Source organism: Amphiprion ocellaris, chromosome 5 (assembly GCF_022539595.1).
Source record: "Amphiprion ocellaris isolate individual 3 ecotype Okinawa chromosome 5, ASM2253959v1, whole genome shotgun sequence".
NCBI classification, from domain to species: domain Eukaryota; kingdom Metazoa; phylum Chordata; class Actinopteri; family Pomacentridae; genus Amphiprion; species Amphiprion ocellaris.
The window spans coordinates 28,191,516-28,215,231 of record NC_072770.1 but is presented as its reverse complement, the minus strand read 5'-3'; the positions used below and the strand labels follow the sequence as shown (position 1 = coordinate 28,215,231).

General features: G+C 40.3%; 2 protein-coding genes across 2 annotated transcripts; both read right to left on the bottom strand.

The window, feature by feature from the left end:
- Positions 1 to 3,447: 3,447 nt before the first annotated feature.
- LOC129348963 (uncharacterized) lies at positions 3,448 to 15,180 on the bottom strand. Its single transcript, XM_055010788.1, has 6 exons — positions 14,987 to 15,180; positions 10,346 to 10,456; positions 6,784 to 6,971; positions 5,958 to 6,035; positions 5,289 to 5,392; positions 3,448 to 3,941 (listed from the first exon to the last, which is right to left on the bottom strand). The coding sequence occupies exons 1-6, from the start codon at positions 15,178 to 15,180 to the stop codon at positions 3,801 to 3,803; spliced, it is 816 nt and encodes a 271-aa protein (XP_054866763.1). The 3' UTR covers positions 3,448 to 3,800.
- LOC111574358 (RNA-binding protein 15-like) lies at positions 10,238 to 20,753 on the bottom strand. The gene is made up of 2 exons (XM_035952210.2): positions 10,571 to 20,753; positions 10,238 to 10,456 (listed from the first exon to the last, which is right to left on the bottom strand). Exon 1 carries the CDS (start codon positions 20,608 to 20,610, stop codon positions 18,067 to 18,069), a length of 2,544 nt encoding a protein of 847 aa, XP_035808103.2. The 5' UTR covers positions 20,611 to 20,753; the 3' UTR covers positions 10,238 to 10,456; positions 10,571 to 18,066.
- Between the last annotated feature and the right edge of the window lie 2,963 nt (positions 20,754 to 23,716).

Here is a 23,716-nt window from a genome sequence, read left to right as displayed (position 1 = left end):
AAATTAAAGATTAAAAGGTGGTAAAACATTTAAAAAGAAAAACCTTAAAGACTTAATCGAAAAATTAAATATTGGGAGAGAAAAAAAAATTCAAACAAGCCGATAAAACATTTGAAAAAACAAACATTAAAAAGACAAAACATTTCGAAATCAAATCAGACATTAGAAAAGAATAAAAGGTGAGAAAAGAGCAAAACTAAACGTTTAAGAAGAATCACACTAAAGACAAAACATTTGAAAAGACACCAGTTAAACTTTAGAAGATCAAATTAAACAGAAGAGACAATAAAACGATCAAAAAGAACAAAAACGGATAAAGATATTAAAGCTTTTTCTAGTCTGAAACGAAAACATCAAGTTGTTTCTTCAAATGTTTCCTCTTTCTATATTCTTGGTTTGATTGTGGATAGATTTACTCAGAACTCATTTCAGAAAACTGCTTTCCAGATAAAGTCTACTAGTAGTTGAAGGCATTTATCAAACTAATGTTACCTTCTGATCTCCACAAACTTTACTGTTCAGTGAAGAGAATCAAAGTTTGTTGAGGATTTCTAAAAAACCCACAGGTGAAGGTCTGAGAAGAACTCAGATGGATGGTCTAAATGTGAAATCAAGACTCATGGTCACAAGTTTTAAGGCTTCTGTTAACCAGAAAGTTCAAACTAACAGAGAAGTATTGAGAAACCTTTAAAATTTCAGTCTTCAGACTGTCTGAAGGTTCAAACTAACAGAGAACCGCTCAAGAACTTTTAGGTTTTCAGCCCTCAGACTGTCTGAAGGTTCAAACTAACAGAGAACTACTCAGGAACTTAGAAGATATCAGTCCTTGGACTGTCTGAAAGTTCAATCTAACAGAGAACTACTGTGGGACTCAGAAAATTTCAGCCCTCAGACTGTCTGAAAGCACAGGTCCTGAGGACTCGGGAGGTCTGGAGGCTTGGAAAGTCTTGGAACTGAGGGTTCAACCCTCCAGCACAAAGGCTGAAGTCCAACCTCCTGAGAAAAACGGTCGAGTCGAGACTTGAATAAAAAAAAAATTCGAAAACGACAAAAAAATAGATGATAAATGCGCAAAAAAAAGAAGAATTAGTATCTGAGCGAGTAGCTCAGGAGGATAAGAAGAGGACTACCAAGTGGAAGGTCGCAGGTTCGAGACCCACCACCGGCATTTTTCTTTCTTTGTCTTTGTCAGGATTTTGAGAAAATTTAAGAAGTGTCTGGTCTTGAACCAGCGACCTGCAGCTCCATAGGCAAATCCTTAACTCACTGAGCTACAGATCAGATGAAAAGAAATAAATTCGTCGTCCCTTTGGCATCGTAGTTCCTCAAGTGACCACATGGGTGGAGCCAAGGCGGAGTCTGGGTGGAGTCAGGGGGGGGAGTTGGGGGGGGGGGGGGGGGGGGGGTGGGGGGGGGGTGCCCCCCCCCCCCCCCCCCCCCACCCCCCCCCCTGACTCCACCCAGACTCCCCCACCACCCACCACACCTTCCCCCACTCAACCAGTTCTTCGAGTCTCCACGAGTTCTTCGAGTCTCCACGGGTTTTCCCGAGTTTCTGGAGTTTCCACGAGGTCGGAGGCAGAACAAGCTGTCATGAAGAGGTGTTGAAGTCGGCCAGGATGGACTGACTTTTTACAGCGACTAGAAGGAAGACGACTAGAAGAGCAGGTCTTTAACCACCATCCATAAAATCCATGGAGTCGCTCCAGAGAAATGAAAGAAGGTCAAATTTTATCAACCTCCATCCAGATGTTCAACTTGATATCTTTACTTTGACATTTTTAGCACCACAAACGTTTAGTATCACACTTTATTATCCTTTATTAGGACTTTAATGGAATCCACCAGTAGATTTAGTTTTTGTTGACAAACTTTATTCTTGTCGTCGTGGGACTGCAGTATTTAAAACTGTTCCTTCTATTTCACCTCATGTTTATTAGTTTTACTGGAGAAAGTTATTTTAGTTGTCGATTAGTCTCTTAAAAACCAAATAATAAATTGGATTAGTCAAGAGGTTTAAATTTCTTACTTTGTCATACTTTAAATATGACAAAAAAATATAAAAATAAAGTGTCTTGAGACAATTTGACCTGTAATTGGCGTTATATAAATAAAATTGAATTAAAATTGTATGTATCTTGTAATGTTGGAGTAATTCAGCCATATATGTTGGAAAACACATTTTCTTTGTCCATTAATCTGTTGATTGTTTTCTCCACTAATTCATTTCTTGTTTTGGTTTATAAAATGTCAAACCCAAACATATTCAGTTTACTGTCATAAAAACCAAAAAGATTTACATTCACGATGCAGGAATCAGGCAGTTTTTCACTTTTTATCTTAGTTTAGTCAGAAAGATAGTTGATAATGTGTGAATTGTTGCAGCTTGTGAGCCGTAGAAGGTTTTAATCTTTGGGGCCGAGCGTCAAAAAACATTTAGAAACCAACATCAACAAAACACTCGACAAAGATTTGAACATCATTTGCATGACAATGTAAAATTAAAGGACATTTATTTCCAACGTAAATGTGTGATATTCATCCTCTGGAGCTTTCTCTTCACATCGTCTTCCACCTGGACTGGTTTGGTTGGGAGCATGTGCAACAAACATTTGAAAAACTGCTCTTTAACATCAATGAATGACACTGAAGTTTAATTTCTACATAAATGAGAGTGAGTCTGGATGTGCTGCTCTGTCATTAACTCCTAAGTTTAGGGAAAGTTCAAACAAAAGAGGACAGTTCAGATAAGACTTGAGAATGAGCTTATTCTGAACAAACATCTCAGACTTTCTGAGCTTCAGCACCTCTAGCAAGATATTTTAACAACAAGCAACTCAAGAGATCCAGAAGTTGGAGAGAGTTAGCATTAGCTGAGCCAAAGAACATGTGGGACGCTAACCTAGCAAACATTTCAGACTTTTCTCTGTGAATTCTGAGAAATAATTTCGTATTTAATGACAGAGCTACACATCTTAACTCAGTCTCATTAAAACAGACTCTAATTCAGTGTCATCCATCCATATTAAAGTGCAGTTACCCAAAATGTTTGTTGCATGAGCTCCAACAAAACCTGTCCAGGTAGAAGGCCACTTTGGCAAACAGGAAGTGGAAGATTCCAAGCAGATTTATAGAAGGGGGAACCGGACTGTACTAAGTGTGGTCGAGTATAAAGGGGTGTTTTGTGGGTTTTTAAGGCTGATAATGATTATTATTGAGACATTTGGAGTATATTCATTTGGATATTCATTTGCAGTAAATGAAAGTATTTAAAATCTTGGAGTTAAACTTACAAGAACACAAACTTTAACAGAAAACTTTGTTGATACGTTTTTGTTTTGTTTACAGATGTTAAGTTAAAGGAGTTTTATTCGTGACGTATAACCAATCAAATCACTCCAGAAGACAGAGCGACCCCAGGTAGATTAAGGTTCAGAGCCAAAGTAGCACCATTTTTAAACGTATTTATTTCCGTAAATCAGTAAAAAATAAAATACTGATAATCAGTAAATCAGTCAGCCCAGAATTACTACAATTCTACAATGTATGTCTCTTTCCTTTGACTTGTTATTTGTACAATATACGATGTATATGATGGTGTTTTTCATACCAAAGGCTATACTATGATGTTTTCTAAGAGACATACTGTTTGTTCTGGCCCTGGGTCACTGCACTCCTCCTCTGTTGTTTTCTGGATTGTACTCAGCTGCATGCCTTTGTCCACCCGGCCTCCGTTGACTCGTCCCGCCTGCCGTCTCTGGAGCTGAAGCTGGATTGGAACAGACCAAAGTACAGTCCAATCACGATGCCAGCTCCCTCTCAAAAGGCTCCTTCATCTGGCAGGTGGCAGCACTTCTTCTGAGGGGAAGCTGAGCTGGCCCGGCAGAACTTTGGAGATGTGTTCCAGTGGTTGGTGGATGTGTGGGGAGATAGAGAGGGACCTGTGAATTGTTCAGAAAGGAAAAAAGAGAACCCATTGGTAGTTTTAGTTTAGGGTGCTACTGCGGTGTGTTTTTGGGTTTTAAGAGGTGAACAGGAAGAGTGTTTTTTTGTATTGATTATCTTTTACTTTGTTCCTGGTTGGAATGCCCATCAATGTCAACATTAAGTTCACTTTTAGTTCTGTTTATTTATTTTTATTTTACTAACACCCATTTGCTTTTAACCCCCTCACGTGTTGTGTTGTTGTAAACTTACTCTTTCAAATAAATACTCGTCTAATCCTCTGGAAACCAGCGTTTGGACTGTTTTTGTGTTGCTCCTGACCTACTTCAGACAGTGAGGACAAAAAAATGTTTTGTGGACTAAAGGCTACACTATGATGTTTTTAGAGCGACATGCTATACTATGACGTTTTTTGGGCCACATACTATACTATGACGTTTTTTGGATGACATGCTATACTATGACGTTTTTTGGGCCACATACTATACTATGACGTTTTTTGAGTGACATGCTATACTCTGACGTTTTTTTGGATCAAAGGTTATACTATGACGTTTTTTGGGCGACATGCTATACTATGACATTTTGTTGAACGACATGCTATACTATGACGTTTTTAGAGCGACATGCTATACTATGATGTTTTTTGGATGACATGCTATGCTGTGACGTTTTGTTGGACCAAAGGCTATACAATGACATTTTTAGGGTGACATGCTATACAATGACATTTTTTGAGCGACATGCTATACTATGACGTTTTTAGACCAAAAGCTATACTATGACGTTTTTAGAGCGACATGCTATACTACGATGTTTTTTGGATGACATGCTATGCTATGACGTTTTGTTGGACCAAAGGCTATACAATGACATTTTTAGAGTGACATGCTATACAATGACGTTTTTTGAGCGACATGCTATACTATGACATTTTTTGGGCGACATGCTATACTATGACTTTTCTGAGCCACATGCTATACTATGACGTTTTTTGGACCAAAGCCTATACTATGATGTTTTTAGAGTGACATGCTATACTATGACGTTTTTTGGATGACATGCTATACTATGATGTTTTTTGGACGACATGCTATGCTGTGACATTTTTTGGACCAAAGGCTATACAATGACATTTTTAGAGCGACATGCTACACTATGACTTTTTTTGAGCCACATGCTATACTATGACGTTTTTTGGGCGACATGCTATACTATGACGTTTTTTGAGCCACATGCTATACTATGACGTTTTTTGGGCGACATGCTATACTATGACTTTTTTGAGCCACATGCTATACTATGACATTTTATTACACAGCACTTATGCAAAAAAAGATTACCTTCAAATGCTCCACTGTCTTTAAAGACAGCTTTTCCAAGTAGATGGAAGAATTCTCGTCTGGGGCCTCCAAGGTCTTCTGCATCCTCATTGGTGTCTTCATCGCTGGCAAAAGTGACATACAGCATGTCTGTGCTGTCAGCGAATCTATGCCTGCTAAACTGTCAGAGGGCAGTTGTCCACACATTCCCTCAGCTCATGTAGATTGGTCTGTAGGCTGTTGTGACCACCCTCTCACTATGTGCCCATACTATTCCTATGATTTCTTCTTTGGTCAAAGTTCTCGCAGACCTTCAAAACAAAAATACTAAATATACATTTTGACAAACCTGATGCTGCTTTTAAAACATTCAACACATCTGAATTATATGCTATATGCCTATATGCTGAAATTCAGTGATGTGGAGGCTTTTGTATCACACAGAATGTAAATATATGCCATCCAAGGAAAAAAAAATCCACATCACTGTTTACATAAACCTACTTTGACCAATGTTGAACTTCAAAATTAATAAAAAAAATTAATTCTATCAAGTGCGTCTTTAATCAATCTTAGGCTTAATTCAATTTGCCAACAGATATCCTGATTTGCACAAAACATATCAACCTGTTCTCATTTCCAGTGTGTCCTACATTACGTTATTTGGCCACATATGACAGCTTTACTTACCGATCTTAGTGACGTGGTGGTCGCGGCAAAACTTGAAGTACGTGAGGGCCCAGCCAGAGGTATCTGTGGTGTGGAAACCTGAAACAAAGGGCCATATTTTAAATGTCAGATGTGGTGGAAAAGCCCCTGTCCCTAACACAGGGTAGGTAGACTGGTTAAAGACTGGGCAAAAGTAATTATCCAATTTTAAGTAGTTAATTACTTACGAACCTATAAAACACTGTTTCGGTTAATATCTCTTTCTACATTGTGTCTCAAGTCACTCCACTTAAATCACTTCAAATAACTACACTAAATGTTGGCTTATCAATAAATGAATCAATTTCAAGATGACTTAGAAGTGGATCAGGGTTGATTTATTTTACAGATGGAAATAAAGATCTCTCATTAATCACTAAAGGTTTGCGTGTATAAAAACATACATATTACAACATATTAAATATATTTAATACCAACATATTTAAGATCTAACTATATGTAGCTTAACTCCTAGACTTGCGGCCTAAAGTGGAGGAATTTTAGACTTGTAAAGACCAGGTAAACCTTAGCTGGCAATCAAGCTAACGTTAGCTACTTGTAAATTACATTTTAACATATTAATCACAGCCCAGCATGGTCACTGTTGCTACTGGTACCCACTAAGCAGTGATTAAATGAGCTTACGTTTTTCAAACACAGCAATAGGAAATCTTTAATGTGAATCACATAACCTTTGCTAGCATCACACTGACGAAAGGTAACGTTAGCCTGTCGGTCTGGCTCATTAAGTTAACAGTAACTCTGTCCAGAATGAGTTAATGAGTTGAAATTCAACCGCTTCACTTACCGTTTGTGGTGTGGACTAAAGTGCAGCCCGTACACCGGCCATAACCGCCCTCTCGTGTTGGTCTGATTGGAGCGAGCCCGCCATGTCTGCTTCTTCCCCTCGCATCACCCACTGAGCCGCAGTCGGAGGTGTGGGCGGGGCTTCGTGATCTGAGGCTACGGCAAGGGGCGTGGAAGACTGGCGTTAACCTGCCAAATTTGCATAATTTCTAAACATTTAGCTTTACACTTGGCAAACGATTTAAGATTTAGATTTAACATTTAGATTTAGCATTTAGATTTATTGAAACATGATATATATATATATATATATATATATATATATATATATATATATATATATATATATATATATATATATATATATATATATAAAATAATATTTTTTTTACCTTTGGGGTTTCCTTAAATGACAACAAACCAGCCTCACCTGACTGTAAAAAGCTGACTTCTGCTCTCAGTGTTAACAATAAAAACAAACCAGCTGCGGTCTCACTCACCTTGTAGGTACTTTCTGTCAGCTTGCTCACATCATCCTGACCCCAAGACATGACTGCAGGTGGTTTATTCAGCCCAGAAATAGAAAAAAAAGCTTCAACAATTTAAAAAAAGAATAATAAAAAACAAAACAAAAAGACAAATAAAAAATCTGGTGTGTGGTGTTAATCCAGATGCTCCCTCAGTCCCGGTAGTAAATCCCAGAGCCGCTGCTGCTCCCTGACTCCGCTCATGTGGCCACAGAGACGCTCAGCAGCACGGAGGACGGGACACCAGGAATGAATTAATGATAAACAGGAGGGAATGTTAGAAGGTTTTTTATACTATCATTAATGATAATATAAAAAATCTTGTAACAGTAGGTTTAGTGAAAAGTCTGAGTTTGTTAACCCTGAAATGAGGGAAACTCAGGGTTTTCTGTTTCACAAGGGGAAGTAGCTCAAACTAGAGACAGAGGGGTAACTTTAGCCTGTTTCAGAAAGAGAGGTAAGTAAAGCTTTTGGTTAGTTACTGTAGTAACGGACTCTATGAATCTAACCTGGCAGGGACCAGGTTTATCTCAGTAAACCTTGAGTTCCTCTCCGTCTCTGGCCTTTTTCAGCCACATATGTTATTTGATTTTGTCATTCATTCAGTCAGCAGGTGAGTTTTTGTGAAGCCTAGTTCTGCTGTGTGTCAAAATGTCATGTCCTTTGATTAATGGTGCAGTGGATGAAGGAGCAGCATTACTGTGCAGAGAATTAAATATTTTTTGGGAGATTGTTATCAGACTGTGCATAGATGTTGTTGCATTTCTGGATAGTTGTCTTTTAGAGTGGTAGTGTTTTACATCACAGTTCATAATCTACATCCACAACCTAATCTGTCCTTACATTTGTGACATTACCAAGTGCAGTTATGCTCTGACATCCCAGCAGATATTGTGTGTTGCACTGTGGTTCTTTGCAAATGGAAGTTTTTCTATCTAATGTCTGAGATGCAGAGCACTTCAGTAAGGCAACTGTGTGTAGGAGAGGCAGGAAAGTGTGCTTGACTTTGAAAGGGTTTTTAGTCATCTTTGTGGTTTTCCCTGGACATAAACCTGTCAGAGTCATCAAGGAGGAGTTTCAGAGGATTGCAGCTCAATGATGTAGAGATCTGTTAAATTAGTTTTACATCATATTCTGTTAATGACATCATGTTGTAATGTCAGGTTGGGATTAGTAATTTTAATGTCTTTTAGGATTTGTTAGTGTGATTGGCTGCATAGATGGCACACACATCCCCATCACAGTTGCCTCACATACTGAAGCTGATTATGTGAATAGGAAGTGCATTCACAGCATAAATGTGCAGGTAGGCTGCAGGTAGATTGAGTACAGTTTCAACATGTTAAAGGCTGCATTATAGTTCAACATGTGTTATTGTCTGCACTGTCAAGATCATATGTGATGCTGCATATATTATTTCTAGTGTGGAGGTTAAGTGGTGTGGTTTTGTTCATGGCTTGAGGATTTGTGATGAGTTTAACTTGAGCAATAGACTGCAATGTGCTAAGCTGCCTAAAGATTTTAACAATATGATTGACTTGTCTATGTTCTTCAATATACCCTAATGTATCTAGTGTACATTACAGGAGAGTTTGATGGTCTTTTGGTGGGTGATAGAGGTTAGCATGTCAAGCCAGAGTGATGATCTTCTAATTTGACCCTCAACAGAACTTCAACCAGGCTCATTGTAGGACAAGAGCACAGGTGTAGATGATCACAGGCTTGGTGAAAGCTCATTTATATTGTGTATGTCACCTCAGGGTCATTCTTGAGAGGGCCTGTGATATTCTTGTGGCCTGTGTTGTTTTTCCTTGTGTCGCTGCAAGTAGAGGAGAGCAACACTTTGCTGTTTAATTTGAAGCTGTAGGTGATGAGCTTTTTCTTTATTTCATACAAATGAAAGAGCTAGTTTAGTTTGTTTTTCCAATAGTTTACATAATTCAACTGTGAACATGCAGTCATGTCTGAGTTGTGTTGCAGTGTTTACATTTGTAGATGTGGCCTTGTAATGTGATTATTCCAGGCTAGCTGTAAATTTCTGTATATATTGTTTTATTTAATTTTGCTCTTTCATTTTTCTTCCTGTTCCTCTTTCTGTAGTTTCTGTATTTTTTATTACCCTCTTCCATATTCCTAGTGTGACACCAACAGCCGAAACCAAATCCCTTGCATGTTGTGTACTTACTAAAGCTGATTCTGATCACTTTTCTGTCTTTGGTCTAGGCAAGAGGAAAAGGTGCAACAGAAAATTGGACCTTCCAAGCGTACTTGTGGAGATGCAGGCCGAGAAGGAGCGGAACCGTGCCCAGCATGATGAGAACATCTGGTTGCTCCTCAGCGAGGCAAGAGAGAATGAAGCGGCCTTGCAGCGGGAGGAGATGGCCCAGAATGCTGCCTTCAACCAGTCATTCCTGGGTGTGCTGGGGCAGCTGGTGCAGGTAGTGCTGGGTGTACTGGGGCAGCTGGTGCAGGCAGTGGGCAGCCAGCGAGTCCACCTCCCAGAGACTTGAGATTTAGTTGTATATAGTTTTACTTTTAGCCCTCCACTGTAGGACAGGCCCACCACAGTTTGTACTTTGCACATTGTAAATAGTTCTGATTTTGCTGCTGACTAATAAACTATTTTGTGACTCGTGATTGCATCATAACTTTTCATTTTGTCTGTTAAGACACTGGTAGGAAGAGTCAACAGTCTGAACCAAACAATTCTGTATTCCCTAATAATGTATTTGTGTTTAATGGGATTTAACATGTTTTAACACAAACTCCTTTATGGTTCATAATTCCGTTGACTGAATTACACCAAAGCAATACTGATTTATCAAACTGGAATATTCTTAAAACAGCTGTTTTAATGTTTTGGTGTTTAATTTGTCATGTAATCTTGCTAACCTTCACAAATAAAACAATAGCACAGACACATCCGCAAAAGGTACAAAAGTTTATTGTCAGAAATTGCATTACAGAAAACAATAGCGGTCCGGGGACTGAAAAACAGAAGTATAGCGAGAAGAATAACTTTTGCATGACACGTACTGCATCAATGCATCCTGTACATCTCTGTCCTCCTCCTCTACACTTTGTGCCACTTCAGGCTCATGTGCTGCTGCTTCAGGTAAATCCCATGAAGTCTCATAAGAGAGCCACCTGAAACACATACACAGCATACATATTTTAATACCTAATAGCGACAAACTGCAGCCATTACAGGGTCGTTCACAGGACTGATACACGATAGCTAGCGAACTAGCATTAGCTTACCCTCATATGTCGTCTCGTTCATATCCTCTTGTCTTCAGCTTGATACTACTGCATCGCCTCCCAAACTCTCCTGTGTGTCTCCTGAGTGTTCCGACTCGCCGCTCTCAGCTTTCTCCGTCTCTTCTATTACTTTGAATCTGACAGAAAGCCACAGACCGAGCAGCAGGTGAACCATCGTCTCCGTTATGTTGCGTTTGTGTCGCACGCAAATGACGTTAAGGGACTTTCGGCTCGCTGCGCTATGAGACTCCACCCACGATGAGGCTATATGGAAAAACAACTAAACCGAGACGAGCCGAGTCAGATACAATAGTGGCGAACCGTACCGCGCCGAGTAGATGCTTGTGGAATCGCGGCTTTTGTCTGTTACGCTGCGGGAGAAACGCCGAGCGCTTGTCAAAAACCGGGAGCAAGAGTAACAAAAACATACCTCACCTCCCCTAAAATTTTCTCAACGGATTTGGACGATTCACAGAAATGATCAATTTGAAAATTAAAACGGCGGATTTCCGCGGAACGGCGGAAAATTGCCATGCCTGTTATTAGAGACTTCATGTTGGTTTTTCCTTTGTCACCCATATGTATGCTTTTTCTAATATCTTTAATCTCATGTCATTTATTTTAAAGTTAACTCAGGCCAGAGATCAGTAATAAATTTCAAGGCACACAGCCAAAATAAAAATAAGCTGTGATGTGTTAATAGTTTGCTGCATAGAACATATATTTTCTATGTAAATTCTATTAGTAATTTATCCATTTTTTAAAAAAGAATATATTGTCTCAGTACAAACATCAGCATGCTTCTTAGAAAGTTTGGATATATTTATACACAAACAGTAACTAAAGAATCTTATAGATGAAAATGTTATTTGACACTGATATGTAAAAAGCTGCTGATGTAAACAAACTTTCTACTGCTGCATTAGACCATTAGAAAAGCCGAATAATTAGAGAGCTCGAGTGTGTCGTTGTATCACGCTTTCAAGTCAAACATGAAGTGTGCTTAAGCAGACTAGGATTTGAAAAGGGGTCCTTCATTTGATGGACTTAACTGAAACTAATGTGAAGTTTCTTTTCAGCATCTTTGTCCGCAGTTGCGAGTGTCTAACATGTTTATATGAAAGTCAGATAAGGTCTGACTTTTCCGAGATGACGTTCTGAGTTTCTGTTGACTTTTCTCATCCATTCTATGGCCTTAGAGTAAAAAATGTAAATTATTATTAGGATTAGGGTCCAGAGGCTGAAAATGGTGTGCTGTCTGTGACTGGCTTTATTTGACAAACTCACATGTAGTTCTCTCTGCAGTATGAGACATTTAAGAGAAACAAATCTTGGTCTTAAGTCTAAAATCAGACTAAATGTGCTCCTTGATTGTCACACACAGGCAAGTTTGAAGTAATATAAAGATCTAATATTATTGACATTGTGAGTGTCTAATAATTCATTCCTCACTTGTATAATCAGCCGGATAAGCTTATCGCAGTTCCTTTGAAAAATGGTGATACTGTATCATTTCCCGTCTTCTGTTTAATATTGCTCCACCCAACTCTGCCCTCTAGAAGAACTAATTTACTTCAGTTCAACTGAAAATTTCTTCCGTAAGCGATTGGACGATTTTCAAGAAAAAAAGACACAATGTCAGTGTGAGTGCTTCAAAAATAGCTGCCTTTATTCAAGCTCTATTCAAATTCAGCTTACAATAAATGGCAATAAAAAATATGAGTGAAAAACTTTATTTAAATTGTACTCACCGGAGTAGTTCCCCATAGTTGTTTAATGAATTCCTTTAAGGAGCAACAATTTTTCAAGCGGATTCATAACTTCAGAGTTTACTGAAGCTCCACAGAGTTCATTCAGTCACACTGCAGGTAGATGTGAGTGTTTTCAGAGATGTCTTCTTTCTTCTTTACCTCCATGTCGAGTGGATGACCTGAAACACTCAACATTTTAATTATGAACAGCTTGAAAACATGTTGCAAATCTGAAGAAGTGGCTTTGCTGAAAGAGAGGTCAGAAAGAAAGACATCTTTTAGTTTGTTATGACTCAAATGTAAAATGAGGAGCTAGAAAAAGGCAAGGGAAATAAATGCTGCTTTACTACTTTGTTAAAAGATCACGTTTTATTCCACGTACTCCTGACAGGTGCAGGATGTTCATTTAATTCAGTGGTTCAAAGTCAGCACATCTAGTAATTTATCTCATTTTCCAGCCTTAGCACAAGTTCATGTTCCTGTTTTTAGTTTCAGGGTTTCTGTGCATTCATAGCTACTGTGAGAAAAGTCACAAATAAAAAAAAAAAGTCTAAATAATGTCATTCCTTAGAGACCTTTCTCTTTAACATTCACACAGCAGAAATCCGAGCTCTCAATACCTCTTCATCAATACAAAATCCAACCTTTTAACACCAACTTTACATACCTGACACACAGTGTATGCTACCACCTTTATTATTCCAAATGAGCTCATTCCACTGTCTGTTCACAGCCACCATGACTAGCGATTAAACTGTAGGACATCTAAACCTATTCTGTCCCGAGTGAAAATGTTCACGTCATTTTCAGTCCCAACCTCTTCTCCTAGTGCAAATAAGAGCAAGAAATACTTCATTTTCTGGAATGAAATAGCTTATTTCAGACTGTCATCTCAAAATAAAGCTGCAGCAGCTACAATCTTAGCTATCAACAAAGGCAAACTAGAGCTCAGTTGTTACCAAAGTGGGGGTCATGACCCTGTGGAGAATTGTGAGACCCTAAAGTGGTAACACAAAATGATTTCCAGAAATCATATTATATTCATAAATGATCTTTAAAAAGCATAATCTATCCATAATTGTTATAGAAGGTAAAACATGGCTGATAAATTTAAAATGAAACCATGCAAAAACAAGAACATCTGTCATCAGCATTCAGATTTTCTTTGTTCCCATGTGCCCACTGAGGTGATTAGGACAGATTAACGACAGCATCAGTTGGTGCAGGTCCATTAAATCTCCAGAATTAAAGCCAGATTAGACTTACAAGCAAAGGGCCTATCTATCCTTTTATGAGTTTTATTGAGCATACAGTTTATACATGGAAATTACTTTGATGTATTCTGCTACCAGTCTCTATTTAGTCACTATAAATTAATATTATGGTTGTTTGGTTACTCGTGTTCTGTGTTTAGATAGGCCTATTACTGCTTGTGTGTATCTCCACATTTGTATGCCTCCACTTCCTCCAGTTCAGTGGGGTTTTCAAGTCTCTGGCACCATTATTCTGGAGCAGCGGGCTGAAAAGTTTGGGAAACTCTGAATAGTTTAAAGCACTCTCCTATTAACTTCCCTCCATTTGTTCCTGTTGACTTGTGCAGTTTTCCTAGATTTCGGATACCTGACTGCATGATGAACGGTCAGTGTTAGCAGCTAATGTGTCAGTGACTGTTGCAGACCCTATCAGGCCTGTTGTTAATATATTAGACTCTTTTTGTGTTTCAGGACTGATGCTATTAACAGTTAATTATCAGATCTCTATTAAAGCTGACACACACTGCTGATTGACATTCACCTATGATGAGTGGAGGAAACTTAGTGCATTTGACTACTTATTGTTTGTTACCTTAGGCTTGAGGCACTTCTACTTCAATTTCATGCCAATTAACACTTTTTTTAAACTTATGTATACTTATCTAACAGGTACAATAACTTTGCAGATTAGGATTGTACACAGTAAAGTTTGTCGAACAAGGTGTTACTGTTTACATTTCACAACAGTTTGTAAAGTCACAGAAACTAGCAGCTCCCCAAACAACTACATTAAATACTGCTTACATGTCAGTGCATCAGTAGTAATCATTCACTTCCATACGTCACATTCGGAAGCGTAAATCTGCATTATAGGAACTTTTACTCTTGAAATGTAATCCTGTTGCCAGTATAATAGTCTTAGAATTTAGAAATGAATATTTAAACAATGTCATATTGCTCATTTTACAGAGTCTGGATACATCTTCCACCACTATGACTCACTTGTGTAGCTGCCTGTTGTTGTTGAATTATAGTAGCTGATGGCTGATTTGCTGATGTACTAAGGACCATAAATGCAATATTTGGGATTTGCAAGACTAAAATCATGACAATGTATATCAAACAGGAAAACTTGACCAGCAAAAGGGAGTCAAAAGTTGACTTTTGCTGATGCTGATAGAATAAAACTAAACAATCTCAAATATTTTTCCCTCTTACAGTCTAAAACACAAACTGCATTACAATGAGCTATTTGGTATTTTCTGCAAGCTAGTAAATACAAACATTTTTGGCCATTCTTTCTGTCCCGTTCACCTTTACCAACTTCTAAGTAGGGCATAGTGTGTGAATGGTAGTTTTCAGCATTACAATACGTACCCTGTCTTGTTGTTGAGGTCATCTCCATACATTACCTGTGGAACAGAGGCAGTAAAACCAGAGGGAGACTCAAAGCTGCTTCACCTGACAACTCCAGGAAACCTCCAGTCGAAGCTGCAGCACCTTGCGGATATCTGAGGCTGCAGAATAGCCGCTCCAGTCCCTTTTGTTTGGAGAGCAACCCGGCAGCAGTGATGAGCAGGAGCAGCACTGTGATGATGAGATACATCCTGCAGCAGTTTCTGACAGCAGGATACTTTGCTTTCATAAGCAGTTTGCCATAAAAGCTTTTGAAAAGTACAGAAATCTGATCAACATCTCAACTACAGATTAGGATTCCCTGCACAGGACTCAGGAAATCTTTTCTCTTCTGCCGTGCTTCCTGTCCAATTTTTGGCAAGTAAAGCAGATGCTGTCTCACACCTTTGCCTCCTCTTCTTCAAAACTCCAATGCAAGAACAATAAGCAACTACACACATGAAAACTGCTCCTTCTCAAGCTGCTGCAGACGCTGAATCAACACACTCTGCACCAGTGAGTTGCTGGAACCAGATGAAAGAGACGCCCAGGGCCATCAAACACCGCCATGCTCCTGCTGAGACGCTGTCTGATGGAGGTGACCCCTGGTGTGGAATAATTTGGCGATTCAGTTGAGCCCTCTGCTGGTTCTCAGCGACACCGCTGCACAAGCAGAGGTGACCGAGGAGTAAGCCACATATCAGGGGAGGCAGTGACTCTAGATTTGCCTTTGCAGATGGGCTGAAAACGTATTTCTAGTATTGCCAAATTTCAATTTGACTCAAGGTCACATGAAAAGCTCTTCACAAAGAGGTCACTGCACAAATGTTGAGCAACATGAAACACAGAACTGAGAGGCTTCCCGTGACTCTCATACTTCCTCTCCTTTCTGCTGGGAATGCTCCTGCTGTCAAAGTGAAAGCCTTTAGAGTTTGATAGACAATTCCAAAAACAGAAAAGGTCACAAAAGTTGTCTTCCGAGGCACTTGTGTTTCCCACGAAAGAGAAAATTTATTAAGACAAGATCTATCAAGTGCATTCTGCACTTTGCGTGTTTTTCTGACAGTTAGGTATACGTCTTAGGCCCACGAGCACTGATGTTCTCCATTTCTCTCTCCAGATATCCTGAGTATACAGCACAAATCTTTTTTTTCCATTTGAAAAACAGTACTCAAATCAAAGCATGAAAAACAATCATTACAGTCCTTTCAGAGGAAGGCATGTAAGGCCACTGGTGAGCAGCCTTCTCTCCTCATTTCCTCTGAGGTTTGTATCGCATCAGTCCACTCCTGGTGCAGCAATAATTTCTACTTATCAACTCCTGATCAGGTAAAACGGATGTGCATGGCATACATATAGCTCTTCATTTATAGCTTACATTTTCTTTTTCTTTTTTTTTAACAATACATGCTTTGTTGGGGCATTAATTACTGGATTATGACATAAGAGAAGAATCTGATCAATCAATAACTGTTGAACCAAACTCAATATGATAAACAATAGAGAAAGGATGGACACAAAAAGCAAAGCTGTAACGCATATTCAAATTAACAGCCTTACAACACACATCTTTGTAAAATTCTGTTTTGTTAAGACTGTCCTGTCCACACATATGAGTATTATTTAAAACGTAGCTTTTTCCATGCGTTTTGGTCACAGATACAGTTTTGATTTGTATTTCTTAAGCTTCAGATTGGCTTTAGGTTTACATAGCTTCCTGCTGGTCTGGAATACTTCGTGTGGGGGAAGAGTTTTTTTTTTTTTTTTTTGAACAACAGAGAAAAAACATCGTTTAAAAAATAACAGTCTATGTGTGGACTAGGTCTGAAAGGAGTGTACTAAACTCAGTGGTAAAAGTATTAAAGCAGAACATATCAGGCATTTAACTGAGGAAGAGCTAGTCTTCAAAAGAACAAAGATGCATTCTGACAGTTAAAGTTTTTCTATAAAACCACATTTCTTTAGATTTTGGACTCTTGGTCTGACCAAAGAAAGCTATTTAAGGATTTCACCTTGGGATTTATGATAGACATTTTCAATGTGTTCTGCTGCTTTATAAGATCATGTAATATGATGCAGTCTCATACACCTTGGAGCAAGAAACACACAGGAATTGCTGCTTATGTCCATCCTCTACATACTGGTGCAACTGGTACCAATGTTTAGTGAAAACACACAAAAACCTGTGTTGACCTTGGGAAAACCCGTGGCCCAGAAAAGAGCATTAATGATGATGTCGATTATACTTTAACTCGTTGTGCTCGTATGTATTTTTGCATTACATATGAACACGTCTGTGTAAAGTAAGATGCCGCAAAGTTTGTGTCTACAGAATTGCCAAGTTTTTTTTATGTTTTATGCAGCTTTGAGCATGACTGGTCCAACTGGCAAAAATAAAAAAGCTGCTGAACTGAACCATTGAAATGGAAAGAATTAAAAATGTCTACATCATCTGCAAAAATTCATATATATGCACATTTGGAATACAGTTATTAATGAGCGACGGAGAAAGCTTTGGAGCAAACATATAATTCCTGAATCAAAAGAAAATCACAATGTACATGAGTTTGATTAAATTCCTTCATGGCCTGACAGTACCAATACTTTAATCGTACTACCGTGTTGTTGAAACCAGCCAATTAAATCTATGCCAGGTACATAAAATGAAGGTGAAATGCTTGCATCATGATCTTAAATTTGTTTTCTGTAATAGGCAGGATGTATGAAACGATACAACTCAATGGTGGTTCTTTTTAAATGAGATAAGGCAACATATAGTCACAGAACTGTAGTTTGCTCTAAATTAGTTTTATGACCCTTCAAGTAATGTGCATTTATCTCATTAGCAGAAGGCAACATGCCACCTATATTATTCATCAACTTATCAAAATGTATATATTTCAGCCTGACTTTCATTTCTAAAAAAAAACTTCAAAAATGGAAATAGGAGCCACCCTGCAGGTTGGGGAACTCAAAGTAAGTACCCTGTCATTTCATCCTATACTGCTTTTTTTATCATTACTTCTCCCTGTTTTTAACATCTTACAATTTAACAGTTGATGAATGTGAAGACAGACATGTATAATTTGAACATTTTTCATGACGCTCCTCTGATAATGACCATCACCAAGTAGTCATCCTCTGATTTGGCAAAAGCTTTGGCAGAGGAATCCACAAACTGCTTGGAGAACTCACATGGGGGGAAAGCGTGAAGAACTCCTCCTTGGTCCTTGTCATGACTTCCCCCCACAGGGAGGCTGATAATGCCAGCCGCCTCCTTCTGCTTTAAGTAGGAAACCAGGTTCTTCAGTGGTCTTTCAGTGGAGCTGCTGGCATCCTGGACTCCGCTGTCCTCACATTTCCCGGGCACGGCCAGGAGGATGGAGTATCCGCTGGAGCTGGCGGCTTTGATGCGACGGGAGACTTCATCCAGCTTCGGCTGGTCCAGGCGCAGGCGCTGGCTGATCTTCAGCTGGGACACTGGCCCCCCTGTGGAGCCCTCCACCAGCAGACTGGAAGCCACCCTCATGTCCCCTTCCAGCAGGTGCAGTGCAGTAGGAAAGCTGCTATTTTTCAGGAGGAGGACCCCCTGCCATGTCTGAGTCAGCTTCTGCCCCCCCGTGGACTGCTGGCCAGACTTGGAGGAAGGGGAGTTAGAGGAGGGGGTAGGACGTTCTGAACGCTCCTCCTTCCTCGCTGGGCTCTTAGATAAGTCACTGGCTTTGCGTTTGCGGTCCCTCTCGGAGCCTGGCTCAGATGGGCTAAGTGTTCTTCTTCTCTTGTCTGCATGCCCAGTGTCATGGCTGTTCGGCCGCTCTCTGATGGGGGAGGTTCTGCTAGAGCGAGACAGACGCTCAGGGTCACTGTAGCGCCCCCCATCCCGGCTGCTCCCTCCAGGGCTGCGCTCTAATGAGTTGCCATGACGCCGCTTACTAAAGTCGTTGCTGTCAGGTGAGCGTTCCGGCCGCCAGCCATCATCTAAATGTCTCCTTTTGCGGCTTAGATCTCTGCTTTGCAACTCACGCTCACGTTCTATCAACCAGCTCTCACTGGAACGCCTCTCCAGACGGTCTATTGGATCGAAGCCTGCTTCTCGCATCCTCTCATGAACACCAAGGCCAACCCATTCAGCTGTGGAGTAGAGATCCCTGTCTCTGTAGCGACTGGGAAGTGGAGGGGACCGCTCTCTCAATCTCACTGGGTCAGAAAGGCGGTGAGAAAAGGACTCAGAGACCAAATCATAGTGTGGCAGGGGGAGAGGAAGCTGCACGTACTGCTGCTGCTGGTAACGATGCTCTGTGTCTGCAAAGTCCACTCTGAGTCTCCTGTCAGGACCACCGAGAGGGAAGCCTCTCATGTGACTGCATGCAGCCTGTGCAGCATCCAGACTTTCATACTGGATATACGCCCACGCCTCACCCTTCCTGTAGTCTATAGTTCTTATGGTGCCAAAGCGGTCAAACTCTTTAGCCAGTGCAGCAAGTGGAACCCAGGGTCCGAGGCCCCCCACCCACAGCCTGGTCGTGGGTGTAGGTTTACCATATCCAATTTTAATTGGGTTGTGGCCCACCACTTTCCCTGTCATGGCTACTTTGGCACGATGAGCCATATCAAGGTTCTCAAACTTAATAAACCCATAGGTGTTGCTCTGGCCTCTTACTGCTCGCTTTATGTCCACCTCTGTTATCACTCCAAACCTGTCAAAGGCTCTCCTCAGGTCATTCTCTGTCACACTGATGTCCAAGTTGCCCAAAAACAACGTCCTATTCGCCCTCTGGTCGTCCTCATGGGTCAGCAGGTCATCATCACGGAAAACAGCACATTCAGAGATGAACGGGGGTCTACTTCTGGCCTCATACACTGAATAGTCTCTGTCTCTTTCCAGGTCTCTGAGGTGAATCGGTGGGGGAGGAGGAGGGAGGCGTCCCAGAGCCAGCTGCTGGAGCCGGTAGTCTCTGTAGCCCAAACCAGAGGGAGACAGAGCTCTCTGAGAGTGCAGATGTCTGTGTCCTGACGGGAAACTGTCTTTAGAAACTGGTGAGCGACTTCTCCGTCGGTTCATGTAGATGGTCTCTATTTTCAGGGGCCGGTCGTACAGTACCAGTTTGCCGCGGGCGTGTTTCGCCGCCCGGGCGTCGTCGGGCCTCCTGAAGTTCACAAACGCGACCCTCTCGTCGTTTTCTCGGCTAATTTTAACACTCACGTCCCCAAACTTCTTAAACTCATGGAACAGTCCGTCCTCTATCTCCTCGTCGTTCAACTGTGAGCCGAGTTCACTTATTTTTAGAGTTTTGTACTCACATTCTGGGTTTGGCGGAGGCCGCGGGTCGCTGCGTGAACCGGACCTGGATGTTTCCGCGGAGATGTCAGCGACACTGTGCGGCTTGTTTCCCGAAACAACTCCGTAGTCGTAGCCGCTACCGGTCCGACTGGAGGAATTATGTCCGTCTGACTCCCTCAAGTCTCTTTTATCACCGTGTAAACTTCTCCTGGACGAGGCGCCGCTCAGAGCCGAGCCGTTGCCCGCGTTGCTGCCGACCGTCGACAGGGTCTTCTTGCTGCTCGGGTAGCTTCCTCCTCGGTCTCTATCATCTGGCACCCGGGAGCGTTTCTTCACCGGCGATCGCTCCTTCCCCTTCATTTCCAAAACGCCTGATATCTGCAGTTTACAAACGCTGAACTGTGTAGCTAAACTCTCCGCAACTGAAATCGACCTAAACTAGCTGAACTTGTAGCGGTTTGAAGTGCACTCTCAGGCGAGCAACGTCAGCGCCATGTTGGATCACTGGCCCTACTGTACCGGAAATTCCGCCTCCTCGCATGTACAAGAAGCTGATTGGTAGCGCGGTCTGTCAATCCTCTAAACAGGAAGCCAACTCGCCTAGGGTGCGGCTGTTGCGCAGGGGTCGGAGTCCAATCTGACAGGCAAAGTCGATTTAAAAAATGACACTCGAGATAGAGATTGTGATAAACAAGAAATCAGGTGAACTTTGCGCTTTTTATAAGTCTGATCTTCCACTTGACTGCATATTAAAACACAGTAAGAAGTGATTTTGTCCATGTGTAGGCTTTGAATAAGTTATATAAAAAACGAACCAAATAAAGTGGTGTTTGTTTGCATGGAGGGCACTGTGGTGTCCTAGCAGTAAGTGCACTGAGAGTGTGCTAGGTAAAATATGGCAGGGAAACAATGCTTTGTTGACAGTGAGAGTTCAGCTTGTTTGAATATGCAGAGTAAGGTTTAAACACACTGCATTTGTGCAGTGCTGCATCTGAAACAGGAGCTGCAACAGGTCAAGGCCTAGTTTGCCTAGAAAACTATAAAAGTGAAATCTACGCTGTGATTGATGCCCTAGAGTCACTTGACAGTTGTTCATTTAACCACTCCAATTGATTTCTGTGGGTTAACCTTACATATTAAGAGTTTTTGTTTGTTTGTTGTTAATTCAACCATATATTTTCAAAAAAATGATACAGAAGTCCCCATCCAGCAAGCTGAAGTTTCTTATGAAACTCCAGAGGTCTGAATCTGTGTTTTTGAGATTGTCATTGGTACTCTGCAACACTTAGCTATGTTGTTGACTGATTAATTCGCTCCTGATCTGTCTTCGAGTATATTACAAACACTATAAAAACACGAACAACATAAAAACGTGATTTCAAAGAAAGGGGATCTTTGAAACAGTTCTGTGTAAAGAATCGAGATGGCAGTTTATGATCCATCTTTAGTGTAAAGTGCAATTCATAGTTGTGATGGTTTTGGTTAATAAGAGGGGCAGAAATGTTCAAAAAGATTCCCATTACAGATATAAAAGCAGCTACGTACAGTTTTTTACATTCCAAAAGAGAGTTGAAGGTTCACTTTAACTTTTTCTGTTCTATAGATCTAGTTATAGGGCTATGAGTTTCCATGAGGGTGCATTTTTCAGAACATATCCTCCTAAAGAGAGCCTTTCTCTGCAAATATTTACAGCTAGTGTGCACAGAAAATCACCAAAGAAAGCCTACAGTGTTCATTTTCTATGTGTATACCCAGTAATTATCCACAACATCTTCCATGCTGTATATACTATCTATGCAAGGGACACAATGATACTATAGTGTGGCTTCTGTGACTGTGGGATGCATAACCACTGCAGAAAAAACACACGATATATACAGTAAACCCTCACAGTGTCCAGTTACATATATTTTTATCCAACCAAAGAACCCCTTTTGTTATATATTTGCTATACTTGTGTTAAGGCGTGGCGAGGCAACTGTGTTTTAAAAAGAGGGTAGTCTGTTTGTAACTAAACAAATCAGATCATCTATTTAATTTACAGCATGAGTGAGTCTTTACCAGCTATGTGTAGTTAGGCCTGTTAGTCTGCTCTATATGTTACTGCCAATGTTTTCCCACAAGGGGGCAGACAGGTTTCTTCTAACAACCACATCTGCTTCAGTTCAGCACTGGAACTGGAAGCTTAAGTGAAAACTGTCACAATTAATCTAAACTTTTGGCTGCCGGGACTCAAGCCAAGACACTGTTACTTATATAACACATTTAAAACAACAGCCATCAGGCTAAAGTGAGTTTCAGCACAGAAATCACAAATTTACCCAACAAGTTCAAATATTAGGGTTAAGACCTTACAGAATTATCCATCATGTAAGTTTACCAAAGTGATTTATGGTAAAGATCCTATAATGTTGTATAAAATGCAAATTTACCAGAATAATTCAAATATTAAGGTTAAGACTGCAAAGTCATACCCTGAAAAACCCAACAAATCCAATGGTTCCCTATGAGGCAGCATATAAGGTGAAACACTGCGACTGTATTTCTATGTCTACACAATCATCACTTCTCTGCGTAAAGCATGAAACCATTAAATTACATTTAAACATGAATTAAAATGCCATTATGCCTGTTTCTCCTGTATATTTGTTTTTTTCTCCAGTAATTACATTGAATTTTAAGCTAAAATACTGAGATTAAGTTATAGATTAATTCCATAAAATCATAAAAATAACAAACTACACAACAAAACACAAGACACACACATCCAATGTATACATCACTACATGCAACACATATTGTAACTTTACATAAATCTTTAAAGCTTTGCTTAACGTAGCAGCTTGCCTCATGAAATACTGAAATCTTTTCCCTTTTTGTGTAAACCTGCACGGATTTGCTTTTAGATGTCCCCCAATTCAAAAACATCATTATGTAGCTCCTATTAATTATTAAAATTAATTTTAGAGGTGACCTTGACGTTTCAATTTGAATTCAGCCTTTAACTCTTGATTTTCTTAATTACACGACACCGGCTTCATATACTTCCTGCACAACAGCCTGAGCCATCACAATACCATTATGTGGGTTTTTGTTGATGTGTAGGCTTCATTATTATTATTGATAATACACAGAAAAAAAAGATGTTGAGGCATGTATGTAGGGCACTCCCACGCGTAGGATTACAGGTTGCGTGACAGCAGGGGGGAGAGGTGGTCGTTATTTAACAGTTTCACTTAATGGACTGTAAAGCCGCCATTTCAGATTTTCTCCACTTTCTTTATGTTCATGTAGACATACAGTATATGCACAACCATGCATGCAAATGTATGTTTCTACAGCTTAGCTTCCCATTTCTGTACCTGTTTGCTGAGATTCTTCAAAACTACACACCTGCTCCCGGTGACATACTGTTTGCTCTCACAGAAAAAATACCAGGCTTGCCTTTGCACAACCAAAAGTTTAA

Excerpts from the sequence above, each read along its gene's own strand:
- LOC111574358 (XM_035952210.2), bottom strand. The coding sequence starts at position 20,610 with ATGAAGGGGAAGGAGCGATCGCCGGTGAAGAAACGCTCCCGGGTGCCA.
- LOC129348963 (XM_055010788.1), bottom strand. The coding sequence starts at position 15,180 with ATGTATCTCATCATCACAGTGCTGCTCCTGCTCATCACTGCTGCCGGG. Across the intron at positions 6,972-10,345 it reads GTACAGGATGCATTGATGCA|GTTAACGCCAGTCTTCCACG; the intron begins GTACGTGTCATG and ends CAAATTTGGCAG. Across the intron at positions 6,036-6,783 it reads TTTAGTCCACACCACAAACG|GTTTCCACACCACAGATACC; the intron begins GTAAGTGAAGCG and ends CCTTTGTTTCAG.